We start from the raw sequence: 16108 nt of genomic DNA on the forward strand, positions 1-16108 counted from the left end.
TACACTAGAGGTCCTCTATGGAGAACTTTAATGTCTCAAAAACAGTCAGAACTGGAAAGAAAAGCAGCAAAAATCAGTTCCAAACTCCAAGTTGTATGTCATTCATACAATACATACATCCTTACTCAGAAGCAGAGGAAAGAGGAAGGGGAAGCAGAGGAAAAGCAGACGCGGAGGAAAATCTTAAATGGAAATTTATGTATAGACTGTCAAGCGCTTATTTTAGTATGACTTTTCCCTTATCTTCTGGTGGGTTTCCTCTTTTATCATTCTCTCACACTCTGCCTCTGCCATCCTGTTCACTCTGCCTGCAACATTCTGCCACCACCTGCTTCAGAAATTTCTGCGTGTCCTTTAAGACTCAAGGGCCACCATCTTTCCTCCATAAAAACTCGAAAGGTTGAGGTTCAGAGCGCTTCCAGGCTGGTGATCATGTGGGGATTTGGGGAGAGTGGAGCACATGGAGAGGGGGTGGGCCCTCCACACATTCCCCCACACCCTGCCCTCTATGTCCTTCCTATCTGGCTGTCCTGTGTTACACTCTATTATAAAACCCATGATCTAGTAAGTAGCATGTTTCTCTGAGTTCTGTGAGCCACTCTAGCAAATTAACTGAAACCAAGGAAGGCGCCATTGGAACCAACAATCTAAGTCAGTAGTTAGAAACTCAGGTGGCAACGTAGACCTGCAACTGGACGCTGAGGTTGCAGAAGGTAGGGAGGCGGTGGGGCGGGAAGGGGGCAGTCTTGCAGGACTGAGTCCTTAACCTGGAGGATCTGATTCCATATCCAGGTAGACAGCATCCAAATGAAGTTCAATTGTAGGACACTCAATGCTCTGAAGTCAGAGAATTGCTTGGTGAGGAAAACCCCACCATCACCACCCCCAACACACACACTCAGCCCTCTGAATTGGTGTCAGAATTTTACACAGAATTTGCCCATTTCATCTCAATTGTCAAATTCACTGGCATAAAGTTACTCAAATATTCCCTTTTTATCTTTTTAATGTCTGTGGGCTCTGAATGGTGTCCCCCTTTTAATCCTGACGTGGACACTTTATGTTTTTCCTCTTCATTCATTTATCCTGCAAACTGATTTCTGACGTTCAAAATCCTTTTCATGGGTTACCAAAAGATGCCTGTCTTGTCTGCTGTCAATTCACAGCCAGCGAGAAAAGACGAACTCTTTGCCTGTCAAATCCATGCCAAACAAACACGTCAATGGAATTTATAAAAATCAAGCAGTATTCATTTTCTAAGCCATGTGTTTTTGGGTATCCTTATGCTTCCTGAATACATATAAATTTTAGGCTTTATATATCTGCCTTTTTCCTAGAGATCCCACTTGATCCAAACACAATGTTTGAGTAACTTATTTGAAAGTAGTAGTTAGATAAAAAGATGATGGTGATCAAATGAAAAGACAGCCAAGTATGGCAGCAGTGGCCAAGGATTAAACAGGGAAAAATGATTCTTCTTCCAAGTTCCTCTCCTAAATGGAAGAGAATTTGCATTCCTCCTTGGTCTAGTGCAGATATAGTTATAGCTGCCATAAATGATGACGTTCTGTCAATCTCCATCTCAGCTAGGGATTGCAGTTCTGCTCACACCACTCCAGTATTCTTGCCTGTGAAATCCCATGGACAGAGGAGTCTGGTGGGTTACATTCCATGGGGTCACAAAAGAGTCAGATATGTCTTAGGAACTAAACAACGACGTATTTAAAATTTGCTAAGGGGGTAGATTTTTTATTTTTTAGGGGGTAGATTTTTTATATTAAGTGGGCCTCACACATGTTACACTAATACCAATAATAATAAAGAGTGAGTTAGTGTTAGTTGCTCAGTCGTTTCCAATTCTTTGAGACACCATGGACTGAATGTGTAGCCTGTCAGGCTCCTCTGTCCATGGAATTCTCCAAGCAAGAATACTACAGTAGGTTGCCATTCCCTTCTCCAGGGGATCTTTCTGACCCAGGGATTAAACTCAGCTCTCCCACATTGCAGGCAGATTCTTTACCATCTGAGCCACCAGGGAAGTCTCTTAATAAAGAGGGTGGGAGGAAAACTGGAGAGGTAAGGAATATGTTTATGGCCTTGATGGTGGGAATTGTTTCATAGGTGTATAACTTATCCTCAAATTCACTGAGTGTATACATTAAATATATACAGCATTTTACATGTCAATTGTACCTCAATAAAGGGGTTTTTTACAAAAAGAAATGAAGACATCTAAAATATTCAGACACTGAAGTGTTTATACATCTAAAACTATTACACTGAAGGACTTCTAAAAATGCTCCTCCTTCCAAAAATGCTCCTCCTTCTGTGTAAATAGCTTTATCTCTAAGTCAACTAGAGAAGATTTTCTATTCCCTCTTAGGTGCACTGTCTCTACTTAGAAAGCACAAAAGAAATCTATTCATCACCTTCTTCTAGATTCATGCCCACTCTTTTAGGTCCCTTGGTAAACAGAGCTTAAGACATGGGGTCCAAACTAAGCATCACTTCCCAGAAGAAAATGTCAATTCTCCATATTTGCAAATGCCCTCAAGGGCATCAGTGTTCTCAAAGCTTCCCTTTAATCCTTTGAATTCAAATCAGTCTCTCTAGAGAAGCCTATCCACCTTGATGATGCTCTCTGCATCTCTTCACTGGTCTCAGGCTGAGCCTATGAGTAGCTTTTTGCTCCTTGTGCAATATCACTTTCACTGACTTCAAGAAATCTTGCTTCTTTGGCAGAACTGGCAGTTGGACTCTGTTATTAGTTCAGATTGTCTTTGTAGCATACCATCCAAAAGATCTAACAAATCAGTGACATCAAAAGACAAGATGGATTCAACGAACAGACAGAACTGTTGGTATTAAATGAGAAGGGTATGTAAAGAGAAATTATCTGTTTAATGATTAGTTTATCATGACTTATGTTAGAATGATTTCTTAAACCCTTCACAATGTATACTTTAGTAAAGAAAGACATTTTTTTCTTTCACTGTTAACTTCTATTCTTGATGAAGAGGTAATATGAACAAATGATTTTAAGATGCAAGCGAAATAATTTTAACAACTATTTGCTTAAAGAAAATATGCCTTCCTGGAACTGATATGAAACAAATGAGTTTTATAAGTCTAAAAAATTAACAACAATAGTTTTGATATAACCAGAGCTCTATAACTTTAAAATATTTAACTTTTGATTAAAGTGTAACAACATCAGAAAGTATTACATACAAAAAAGTACACCTATTACTGTCGAATTTTAAAGTGCTCTTTGGACATAATGTTTACTTTATTTGAAAAGAATATTATTTTATTATACTAATGACATATAGAAATACATTTGATTATATAAAGAAAGTGATTATAACTTTAAGCTTGAAATATTCACTGATTTACAAGCATTTATATTTTCTCCCCTTATTTTTATTATTTTATGTTGATTTTAATGTGGTCACAACAATTCTGAAATCAGGCTACCCTAAGAACCCAGACCTTGAATGTCATTTTGTTTTGTTCTTCTCAAACTCAGAAGATCACCATGGGACTTTTTTAAAAGCAAAGGTTTGGGGGGGTCTCATCCTCAAAGATTCTGATTCTTTAACATAATGATGGGGACAAGAACCTGTTGTCCAAAAGGTGGTCCAAGGGATTCTAATGATCATCCAGATTTGTCTGATTTAAATTCCTACCAAAGCAGGAATCCCCTCTGTAATCCTGTAAAACTGAAGATCATCCCGCCTCCGTGAGAAACACATTCAATTTCAGTTAACTTCTAATTTAACAAAAATTTTTCTTCTGAATTCTTGAAATTGGCCCATCTGTCTATCTGCTGATCCTAGTTCTGCTCATCACAGCCACACAAAACAAATCTAATCTCTCTTGAGTATCTTTGTACAGGGCTTCTTAAGAGTTTCTTTTCCTTCACTTACAATATTTATATATACATATAAAATTTATACACACACACACACACACACACACACATATATATATTTCCCTTATAAACAGAGGAGAGTTCTATAAAGTAGTATTAAACTAAAAAATAAGTAAACTGAAAACAGTTTCCTAAAAGCATTATAATAAAGATCTGATTTAAACTGGGTGCCCAGAATACTTCCTCTCCATCACATTTACTAAGTATTTAATGTTTCCAGAAGTCAGTACGTAGAATCCAAAGGAGAAAGTAGGTCTCACTGATCTAGCTAAAGCAAATTCTTTTTTTCCAATGACTTTTCAAAATTTCAATGATTTTTTAAAATTTCATTTTATTTTTTTGGCCATGCCACACAACATGTGGGATCTTCGTTCCTCAACCAGGGATGAAACCCGAGCCCCCTGCCTTGGAAGCAGAGAGTCTTAGACCACCAGGGAAGTCCCAACACAAATTCTTTTAAATATAGAATTTTTAGGAAAACACTGGGAATTAAAAACATCTAGATATCTCAAGGTTAAAAAAAAAAGAAAGATTCTTAATCCCCAAGATCATACTAGCTCCTAATATTTAAAGATACTCTCCATTCTGAGTAAGGAAAAAAATCAAGCAGTTCTTAAGAATATTAGTCCTGTCAAGATCTATTAAAGATTAATGCAGTGAATCAAAGAGTGTAAGTCAAACGACTACATCTTCATTAGGTTATAAAAAGGAAAACGAATTTGTGGGATTATAAACAGACTATGTACATATCACCACCACTCATAACTACACCAGGTGTCTATTCAGAACAGAGATAAGCCACCAGGGGAAAAGGCAATAAGCAACCAAGTCTGAATGAAGAACACGCCCAGTATCAAACAAAAGGAAGGCTCAATAGTAGCTGGCCTAAGGAAAAAAAGAAATACGCTCTTTAACTCATCGTTTTTTGATTACAGTTTTTCTGATCCACCTAAAAACTTTCCCCAAAATAGATGAATATTTCAGAAATACCCAATTTGGGTTCTAAATCCATTCTCTTATTCACAAATCTACACAGTGCAACTGTTTCCATGTTAACAGATAACTAGAAAGAAGAGGACTTCGAAAAAACAATTTCCATCACACTAAACTTCTTAAACCTATAGTATAGAAATCAACTCATCTTCAGATTATCTTAGAGGTAGGTACAAAAGGCTATCTTCCAGATTTTTTTGTGAAATTAATTATCTGCATAACTCTATTTTTTTTAAGAATATGACAACTTAAAGTAAAAAATTATTTTGGTGGAAGCAATCCAAAACTGAGTTTTTGAGAGAAGACGTCTTCCTGCTTCAAACCAACAGAATATATAGATGGCTCATAATATTTTTAAGACATTCAATGCTTTATGGTCAATTAAAATTAAATAAATACTAGGACAATCTAAGTCCAATATCCTTTCATTTTAGTAATGTAATCACATCAACCAGAGAGAAAAACAAGTGCCTACCATATGGTCTTTCTGTAACAGAAAATAGCTGCATTTGATAACAGCATCTGTGCATCTCCATTCAGCACTGCCCATACTTAAATCAGCATGTTGTTAAATATAATAAGATGATGGGTCCCTTCACAAAGCAAAGAACAAAAGAAATTGAGTATCATGCTTGTATCAGATTCTGTGACCTAAAGAAATGAGGACAGGGTTAGAGATTCTGTAAGCAAGGCACAAGGTCTTCATAAAATGTTTCCTTTGGAAGGAATGTTGAACGCTACAAAACACTAAAGAGGGATCTTAGACCTGGGTACCCAGCTCTAAGCTAGACATGACAGCTAGAGAGGGGTCCCACTCTGTACCTCCAATTCTAGACTTCTGTTGCTGTCACACTTCTTAAAATCCAACAGGCTGTACTTTTCACCCTAACTTGCAGTGTAAAGCTTCTGCTATACAATGGTGTTCTGTCATTTAGATTCAGGTATATGAAGGAACACACATTTCAAGTTAAATAACAGTGTTATGTTATATTGTACAATCAGTAGCCTACAAAGAATCTAGCTGACGTTAAAGACATATGTTTTCTTAAAAAATGTCTAAGTATTGTTTTGTGTAATGTGTATCCTTTTCAAAAAATGTCTAAGTATTATTTTAAGCAATGTAGCTTTGCTAGAAACCAGATTTTGACAAAACTGATAACATATAACCTATTTAAATCTGTTAATGCTATCATTTTCATTGCAACTTTGGAATTAAAACAAAAAAGAGAAATTCCAAAAATAATACTATTCCAGTATACTCCCCATCCAGAATGAACAACTGTTAACATTTTGCCATCGTCAAAGTTGTGATCAATTTTAAACTTCCAATGAAATGTTTATGACATCAAAAATATTAAAAACATAAGGAGCATTCCTATACTGGCCAATTGTTTTAAGAAAGAAAACCTCAGACATACAGTTGGCCCATTGTATCTGAAGGTATTGCATCTGTGGATTCAATCAATGAACAAAGATATTCAGAAAAAAGTTTTCCAGAAGGTTCTAAAAAGAAAACCCTGAATGTGCCGTACACTGGCAACTATTTACATACCACTCACATTGTATGAGGTGCTATAAGTAATTGAGAGAGGATTTAAAGTATAAAGGAGGATGTTAAGGGCATATGCAAATACCACCCCATTTTATATAAGGAACTTGAGCATCCTAGGATTCTTGGGTCTACAGGGTGGGGGGTCCTGGAACCAAAGCCCTGTGGATACAGAGGGATGACTGTATTTCCTTTTTATAGTTTTGCCACCCATCTGATTCCCCTCCCATTAGTCTGTTAATTACCAGTATCTTACCTTAGCGCAAATTACTTCACACATTTATACTACACACTGCCTTGGTTACTGTTTCTTGGTTACCAGCCTCCCAAAGGTAAGAAAGACGTGAGCAGCCATCCTAATGGAAATGGAGGTCTGAGGAAGAACCTATATCTCACACTACACCTTGTTGTATAACCTAAATTAAGAATTCACGTATTGCACACCTACATGTAAACTCAAGAACATTTTGGATATTTTCCTTAAGCATTCATTCATTCATTTGAAAAAATATTTGAGGCCTACAATGTGCTAGACTCTTTTCCAGGCACAAGAAAATACCAGGTGAACCAAACAAACTGTACTTTTAACACTTACATAAATCATCTGTCCAGACCCATAAGCAAAATCAGACAGTCTGAGCAGGTCATATGGAGAAGTAAGTGACGGGGAGCAAAAGTGAAGTGAGGAAGGAGGCAGGTGGTGCCATGGGAGCTGGGAGGGGAGATTCTCCCTGAAGGTGACTTCTGAGCAAATCTGGAGGAGACAAGAAGCAGGCCCTGCAAACACCAGGGGACAGTGCTCCGAGGAGGCGGTACCCAGTGGGAAGGCTCTGGGGCAGCGATCGGGAGGTGAGCTCAGGGAGGGCGGGGAGACTGTCCAGGGCTCTGCAGCTGCTCTGGGAACCGTGCCTTTTCATCCTGAGAGCAGTGAGACGCCACTAGGAGAACCAGAACAAATGAGTGCCAGGACCTGACGTCTGAACGGTCCCTCAGATGACTGGGGGGGGACAGACCGCAGGCAGGCGAGGCTGGCTGGGCTGAGGGGCCGGCGGCGGTCAGATCTGCCTGAGAGGCACCAGAGAGAAAAAGCGGGGGCAAAGATTGCTCCGGAGCCGCTGGCCTGGGAGGGTGGGGCTGCTATTGCTTAAGATGAGGAAAACTGTGGACGGAGTGAAAGAGCAGATGGGGAAGCTGGGCAGGGGGAGGGGCTGGAGAGGAGGAGGAATTCGGTTTGGGATGTGGCTTCTTAGCACGCGAGCGGGCAGGTCAGTTGGATGGGGGAACACGAATTCAACGGCAAAGTCGGGGTGGACACACACATATATCTGTGTATATATGTATGTATATGAATGACCAGCTTATACTTGATATTTAAAACTGTGAAACTGAGTCTGGAGAGAAGAAGAGAGGGCCAAATTGAACCTTAAGGTATATGAAGACTTGACAGGTCAAGAGGCCAAGGAAACTTCCAGAACTGAGAAGGCGGGAACAGTGAGGCAGGAGGACTGTCAAGACAGTATGGTGTGCTGGGGTCTAAGATAACTAAAACTAAAGCCCTTTAGTCATAAAAACTAAAGCCCTTTCTGCACATTCATTCATTATTTCGACACATTTACTGCGCACCTACTATGCACCACACACTAGAAACAAACATGGGCCAGGTTTCATGGACTTGCAATCCAGGGGAATATACATAAATAAACTAGTAAGTGATCTTCGTGAATAAGCTCAGGGTGCTGGAGGATAAGGCACTGGGGCCAACTAGCCTGGTTTGGAAGGTCAGGGAGGGCTTTCCTGAAGAAGTGATGTTGAAGAAAAGACCAGACTGAGAGTAAAAAATCAGCCAAGGAGGGGTGGCAGTGGAGAAGGGGAGAATGGAAGGAAACCTGGGAAAAAACAGGATTTATAAGGACCTAAAAGGAAGAGAGGGAGGTTGTCAGGCCTGGGTTGTTGTGCAGTCACTCAGTGGGGTCCAACTCTCTGTGACCCAATGGACTGCAGCCCTCCAGATTCCTCTGTCCGTGGGATTTCCCAAGCAAGAATACTGGAGTAGGCTGCCATTTCCTCCTCCAGGGGATTTTCTCAACCCAGGGATCAAACCCACATCTCCTGCATTGGCAGGCAGGTTCTCTACCACTGAACCAGCAGCCATGGAGGAACTGGGAATCATCCAGCACAGGAAGCCCAGAGTGGTCACAGATGAGCAGGAGAAGGCGGGCCAGAAGTCCTCTAAGACTGTTCTCAGGTGTCTGAGCCTTCTTCCAAAGGCAGTGGGAAGCCAGAAAACTGTTTTAGGTCAGGGAATGCAACGATCAGCTTTCTATTTCAGGAGGCGCCCTCTGGCTACAGAGGCAGGTCAGAGCGGGAAGGGGGCAAGGCAGAGAGCCTGGGACACTAGTTGGGAAGCCTGGTCGGTGATTCATCACCATCGCCGAGATGCCGCTGACCTGAGCTCAGGGAGTGGCAGCAGGACCTGGAATGTAGACTCAACAGGACTTTGACAGGAGGGAGGAGGAGAGAGAGGGGTCAGGGATGGTAGGCTGGGTTTTGAGTTGGACAGATAACTAGCAGGACTAGTCCTTAAAAGAAGGAAGTCAGGGAGATGGCAGGATATTGGTTGGAGTAGAATCTGATGAATTTCAAAAGCATGCAGCTTATCTCCCAAAAAAGCTTTTGGGTAAATAGGCAATTGGCTATCTAGGTCTAGAAAGTAGCCATATAATCTGAGATAGAGTTGTAAATTAGGAATCACGGGCATGTAGATTAATGCCCTGGGAGAATGTAAAATGAAACCCAGGGAGAGAGAAAAGAGGAGAGGAGTGGAAAGGCCTGGCTCAAGTAAACACCAACAGGAAGGAGGCAGCAGAGGAAGAAGCAGCCTAAAGAGAGAGAGAAAGAGAGATGGACAGAGGGGCAGCCTGAGAAGGAAGGGAGAAGCCTGGGATAAAAGTAAAGTGTACAGTGTTTCAGAAAAAGAGCAAAAGTGCAAATTTTTACAAGAATGAATTCCTGCAGAGAAAATGTCTTATTTTATTACTTAAGCACTGTTCCAAAACCAACTAACAAACATTTTTCATCAGCTTACAGGACCTTTTAGTCACAGAATCATCTGAGTCTAGGTGAAGAAGCAAGACATAAAATGAACTAAGTTAATTTGCATGAGTAAATAAGATTGTTCTAATAATAGACAGCGAAAGTGCTACACACTTGGACAACCCGTCAGACTAGAGATTAAAAATGAAGTAACTGTTAGAAATTGGAAAACCAATATGACCTAGAGAGCTTTGCCAAAAAGAAAAGAAAGAGAAAGAAAAAGTAAGTTGAGCCATAAAGAAGAAACGCTATGTGATATTTAAAAAAAAAAAAAAAGTGATACAACAGAGGATTCAGGAGTCTATACAAAGTGATTTTGCAAGCAAAGTTATTCAAGGCTAGGTATCACAGATCAGCCTACACCCATGTCTGCACAACACACACACACACACACCAAAGAAACACTTACCTGGCTCAGAGTGAATGAACTTTGAAATATATATCTTTAGATGTTCAAATACATCTCTCTTGACATCTATGCTATCTTTATTGTATTATGTTGGATATATTTTATTAAAGTGTCACAATTCTTTATTGGAAAAGGATTGTTTGTTATTTGTTCGTTCTTTACCTTTCCAATATACTCTTGGGGGGAGGGGGTGATGCTTATCCACATAGCAACATAATTAAATTCTAAACATTTAAGATAAACAAGAAGCTTCTGTTTTTCAACAAAGCAACAGACCTTACTCATAGCAGGTGGAGTTAGTCAATTAGATAAGGCATAAGACAGGGACTCTTCTAATTCCCTACATTGATTTCTTCTGTGCTGCCAAAGTTAATTTTTGGCTAATACATTAATATTAAGATATATACTCTCATTTCTTGGTTAGGTTAAAACACACAAATTTATTATTCAAATACACATTTCAGGAGTGTAGCTACTGTTTTTTCCTTTGTTAGTTTTTTAGCCAGTGATTTTTAAAATTTTAAAAAGAATAGCAATACTACTCCAGAATGTAATTCTTCTAACAAAATTAATCAGAAAATTTAAGTGTGGTATTAAAAAAAAAAATTAAGTATGGTATTCAAAAACTTAAATATCTATCAGCCCAAAGTTGCTACCCAAAGTATTTCAATGGCAACTCTCTTTTTATTAAATATTCACAAGATTTAATGTGCACGGGAGCATGAGAGACAACTAAACAGACAGTAATTATACAACTTCCCCCCCATTCTGAGATTTTAAAATGTTTTCTGACAACACAGAGCCCCTTTATTTCTGCTTCCATATAGAATCTAAACAAACTATCTGCCTATTGTTTAAAAAGCCAAACAACACCTGAGTGTAATATCAAATCCAACTACTGTATAGTGTCTCTAAATGAGCATAATACAGACAATACAGTATTTCCTTGGCTTTCAAACTAGAAATACTATGGTTATATCGGCAGCAAGGTCTAAATGAAAACAAATTTCACCGCCCTTAAAAGATATATAACTGCCATTGTTAACAAAAGCCAAGTTTGCAACTGGAAACTGCCTTCTAGCTGAGGACAAGATGTGTCTATTACAAATTCTTGGTTTCCGGGATATCCTTTAAATGACCAAAAAAAAAAAAATCAAATAACATTAGTTCCTGCAAATATAATGCAAAATAGCATGCTAATTAAAGTCTTCAGGAGTCAATGACAAATAAGGCTTCAGGACACAGTACCTATCATTACGGAGCAACAATACACATTAAGCAATCACTAGGCCTTCCAAAAGGCGTTATTATGGTTCACCATGATCAGAGGATTGTGGTGTTATACTTAATCACGTTTTTACCTGGAAGCAGGTGTTTGCAGGTGTCGAAAAGTAAAACACTGTTTCTAACTGTAAACCTATACTGTAGTTCTAATCGACTGTATACTAATGGCACACTGATCTAGTTCACCGTGATTTCTGGATAAACTTTCTAATGCAGTACGAGGTCAGCTGCATGAAGCAAGCTCCTCTGCTGCTTTACCAACAAAAATGTAACTTGAGTCATTTTTCTCAAAATGCCAAAACTCACACACTTAGAACTAGACCAGTTTCAATTACCAGAAAGTTAAAATGTAACACAAGGCACAAGAAATAAACCATGACAGTGATGTCTCACTGGGAGATGTTACTGTTATCTAAAGTAACTGTCAACCTTTCCATAAATACAGAGGCATATCAAAAGCAAAGTCTAAAAGAATCTAATTACAGAAACCATCAATAACAAAGTAAACACAAAGAAGCCATTATAGAAACAAACACCAAAAATAATGAGGAAAAAAGACAGGAGAGGCAAGAGGCCATAGGGGTGCCACCAATACTTGGCTTTTCTATTTCTGTCCTGCATGCTCAAAAAATTTCAGGAAGCCTGGTGTAAAATCTTCTGGCCTCTTCAGAAGATGCTGGTATAAAGGCAGCACGAGCCCCCTGACAGCTCAGGCTGACACTCACGGGACTTCTAAGCAGTGAAAGGAAGGGCATAAACAGAAGAACAGGGAAGGCAGGAGATTTTTAAGGCAGTTGGAATGACAGTTTCATTAAGCCATTTTCCAAAGCTGTGCCTAAACCATCCAAGGGAAAAGACTTGGTTTTCTACCCAAAGCAGAGATTCACAGCAACAGCAAGCAGGCAGGACCTGCATCAGTGTCAGAGAAAGAAAGTGGTCCAGGAGCTACAAGGATTCCAGCTGCCCCCTCTCAATCTCCAGAGGGAACCCTGGATACACACATGAAATATACAAAGCCAACCCCTGTCCAGCCCTACTTCAAAACTATCAGATGTTGGGGAGTGAAGGGAAACAAGCTGGTGGTATTCCCAGTCACCTAAAAATGGAGAATTCTGTGATCTGAGATGATCAAGATAAGGACACTTCAAAATAAAGAAAATGCCCTTGCAAAAGAATCACTAAAGTGTCTAGAAACAAAACCAGGCAAGGTTTCACCTCCCTACCGGCATGGCGGGGACACTCCCACCATTCAGCCCAAAGCCCCAAAAGCCGATCGATCTTCTTAGACTCCCAAGGCAGCTGACCCCCGCCCCCCACTGGCAGGACCGACACCTCAGAGACACAAGCCACACAGCAGGGCAGGGACATCAGCTCTGCGCTTACCTCACAGGTGGGGGACCCGCAGGCCTTGAGCTTGGTGTCACCATCTCCCTCAGGCAGACCAGTCCGACGTGTGGCCATCATTTCATTTCAAATTACAAAGAAGGGACCAACCCTTGGGAGTCCACATTGGGAGGGAAATGCCACCATGCACCAAAAAGGTAAGAATTCCACACCAGGTTCCGAGAAGGTGCAGGGTTGCTGAGACAAATGAAGGTTTCAATGAAGCGCCTTTCAAACGCCCTGATGATGATTTCTTCCGACTTCAACGGCCTTCACCGTCTTCGTCCATTTCTCCAGACGTAAAAAACAAAGACCAGTCTCCTGGGCAGCCAGTAAGGCCAACTGCAGAAAGCGGTCCCCTTCGTTCCTAGCGCTCCTCCCAAGTCCGAGAGCAATGCGAGCGCGTCGTGAAGGCTCTCCCAAAGAGATCTTTCCTAAAGAGGGAAAAGTTAAAGGACATGAACTTTCTCCAGACGCTGACCTTGGCCCTTGCCCACGCGTCTACTCCAAGCTCGCCCTTCCAACACTTGGAAAGATAATTCGGCCCATGCTGATGAATCAAAAGATGAAATAAAGAATAATAACCTTTAAAATAAGAAAGAAAAGGAGGGGAAATCTTAAATCAAGGGGGAAATGAGAAACATCAGAACGGCACGATGGTTACCTCAAACATGCCCAGACTTTGTGCAGCCGTCAAGAAAAAAACATTCCCCTTTCAAGTGCATTTAAATTCATGTATTTTCTGGGCAAATGAGAAGAAGCTTATGTTCTTCTGCATCACCCGGATAAGAAGACTTTAGAGGAGTTTTGTCCCCACGAGGCTAAAATGGGAGAATACTTTTTCAAAAACATGCCTTGCTCCCCGCCACCCCCCAGCTCCCTAAAATAAAAACAAAAAGTCAGGCTCGGACGCGGCCAGCGGCTCTGCCGGCGTTTCCAGGCAGCCTAGGGGACTTGGGGCGCCCGCCCTCCGCCCCGACCGGCCGGTGTCCCCGAGGAGGCGGCTGTTTTCCTTGGCCCGCGGCGGGGCTGGGCGGGGACGGCGCGGGGCCGGGCTGGGAGGTGTGCGCAGCGGCGGGAGGGACTCCCTCTCCGGGGCATTATTCCGGAGCCACAGAAATGAAGCCGCAGCCCCAGCAACTTTTATTTAGTTGCCGCGCCCCAAACTACGCCTAGACACGACCGTCCCGTTTCCCCGGAGCCGCCTAGGGGGAGAAAAAAAATTTTTTTTTTTGGAAAAAGAAAACCACCACCCACCTACCACTATTTCCTCCGCCCCTTCCAGAGGCGGGTCGAGGAGCGCGATCTCCCGGGAAGGGCGGCCCAAATATGACTTTTCAAAAACGAGTGGGGAGACCCGGGGGGAAAGCCAAAAGCGAGGGGGCTCACCCTCCGCGCCCTGCCTGGCCCGGCTTCCAAGGCGCCGCGGCGAGTGGCTGGGACGCTGGCCGGACGCCGGGCCCAGCCGGGGAGCGCTAGGCCGCAGGCTCGGTTAATATTCATGAGCGCACGGGAGGCGCCCCTCCTCCACGGCCGGCCGGCGGGACCCCGGCGCCCGCCGCCGGCCTTTGTGCCCTTCCCTCCTCCCGCCGGCCCTCCCTCGCTCCGCACACGCGGGCGCGGCCCCTCCGCCCCCGCTGGGCTCCCGCCACCACTCTCTCCGGCCCCGCGCCAGCGCCGGGTGGGGTGGCCCGGGGTGGCGGGAAGGGAGGGAGCCCGCGGCGAGCCCGGCTCTCCCTCTCCACCCGCCCGCCGGCGCTGCGCCCTGTCCGCCGAGGCGGAAAGTCAAGCAGACACGCACCGGAGCAAGCGCGCCGAGTAGATCCGCACCGGGCCCGGACGGCGCGCCCCGCACGCCGGGCGCAGAGCGGACCGAGCGGGAGGACGAGCCGGCGCTACCAGCCGCCGCCGCGCTCCGAGGCCGCCGCCCCCGGCCGACCGCTCCCAGACACCGCCGCGACCTGCCCCGGCCGGCCCCGGGCTCTCGGCCGCCGCGGGAGGGCGTGGGGCGGGGCGGCGGCCGCCGGACTCTCCCCTCGCCTCGCCGGGCCGGGCCGGGGCCGCGCTCGGGCGCCCGCGATCGCCAAGTGACAGAACTGCTCCGCTCCGCAGCCGCGCCGAGCTGTTTCCCGGGGGCGGATTTCTCGCTTCTTCCTCCCTGGATCCACCTCCTCCCACTCCACCTCCTTCCCCTCCCCTCCCCAGGGGAGGCTCTGGGGCTGAATATTTTCTGTCTTGAATAATATGGTCCCGGGAACCGACGCTGAAGCAGGGGGATTAGCCTGGGGCGGGGGTGGGTGGGGGTGCTCGCCAACCCCCTCCCAATGTACGTCGGGACCTACAAGCCCTCACCCGCCCCCAACACCTCCCCAAAAACCAAACACAGAAAACCCTCCCCGCCTTCTCCAATCTCCGGAGCGCTGAGCGGGAGCAGTCAGGAACCTGGGCTTCCACTGGGAAGGGACCCTGTGCTCGGCGTCAGGGCTGGGGAGCAGGGGAGGATTCTACGGCTAGATACTCAGATTTGGGGGGCGAGGGGCGGTCAGGATCCCAGACTGCGGGGTACACGTCCGGGTGAGTTTTTGCCTCTATCTGCAGCGGGAGGGGTGCGATATGGGACTTCAAGAGAAGGGAGTGTCCTTTCAACGCCTGACAGCAAAAGAGCTTCTCTTTAAGGAGGCTGGGGGCTCGCAGCGAAGCGTTATTCATTCAATCCTTTGCCCTTTTCATATCTTCAGGGCAGTTGAACAATTCGGCGCGGCTAGCGGAACTGGGAGGGAAGGTGGCAGCGCTTCTCCCCGCAGGTCGCAGCGGTGCGGGCCCGGGAGCACCACCGCCGCCCCTCCCCGCCAGATCCCGGGGCTTCGCCCCAGACCCCTGGCGGCTCGCTCCGCCCAGCCGCGCTTCACAACATCTCCCGCTGCAAATGGCCCAATCGGAGGACGCGATGAGAGAACATCAGCCAATCAGGGCCTGCTGACTCAGGACTCCCTCCACCCTTTGCCCCGCCCACGCTGGGAAAGCCACCGCCCCTCGGTCTCCCCTTCCCACCCCGCCCCGCTCCGGGGAGGTGGCTCGCAGCTCCGGTCCTCGCCCGGCTGCAGTGGAGGAGCGGGCGGCGGCGGCGGGGTTTGTCACCTTGTCACCCTCATCCTCGCCTCCTCCCAGGCACGCCTCTCCTCCCTTTCCCAGTCCTCCCGCTGATGCTGTTGAGGGGCATTTTATCTTCACGCGGGCGGGGAACTACCAGCTTTTGTGTCTGATCAGCCGCCACCACTCTGCTGAGGGAGGAAAAAAAAGAACAAAACCAAGAAGCTTTGGGGTCTGCGTATCTTTTCCTTCTTTTTTTTTTAACCACGCTCTCCCTATAAGATTTAGAGACAGTTCCCCGCTCCACCCACCCCGCCGTCCACACCCAACTCGCAGTCCCGAGCCTCCGGTCCTGTTTTTTGTTGTTGTTGAG

The 16108-nt window shown here is 44.6% G+C and overlaps 1 protein-coding gene across 2 annotated transcripts in view; it reads right to left on the minus strand.

Annotated features, from left to right (window-relative positions):
• The window catches only part of ARHGAP21 (Rho GTPase activating protein 21), a 129414-nt gene extending 114674 nt beyond the window's left edge, over nucleotides 1-14740 (minus strand). The window contains exons 1-2 of one of the 2 annotated variants that reach the window (XM_065921104.1): nucleotides 14447-14740; nucleotides 12646-13079 (exon numbers count right to left, since the gene is read on the minus strand). In XM_065921104.1, the coding sequence (XP_065777176.1) occupies nucleotides 12646-12726 (81 nt within the window). In that variant the 5' untranslated portion in view covers nucleotides 12727-13079; nucleotides 14447-14740. Of the gene's footprint in view, nucleotides 1-12645; nucleotides 13080-13309; nucleotides 13518-14446 lie in introns of those variants that run through there. The other variant, XM_065921105.1, reaches the window with a different exon arrangement.
• Between the last annotated feature and the right edge of the window lie 1368 nt (nucleotides 14741-16108).

This window comes from Muntiacus reevesi, chromosome 2, assembly GCF_963930625.1.
Source record: "Muntiacus reevesi chromosome 2, mMunRee1.1, whole genome shotgun sequence".
NCBI classification, from domain to species: domain Eukaryota; kingdom Metazoa; phylum Chordata; class Mammalia; order Artiodactyla; family Cervidae; genus Muntiacus; species Muntiacus reevesi.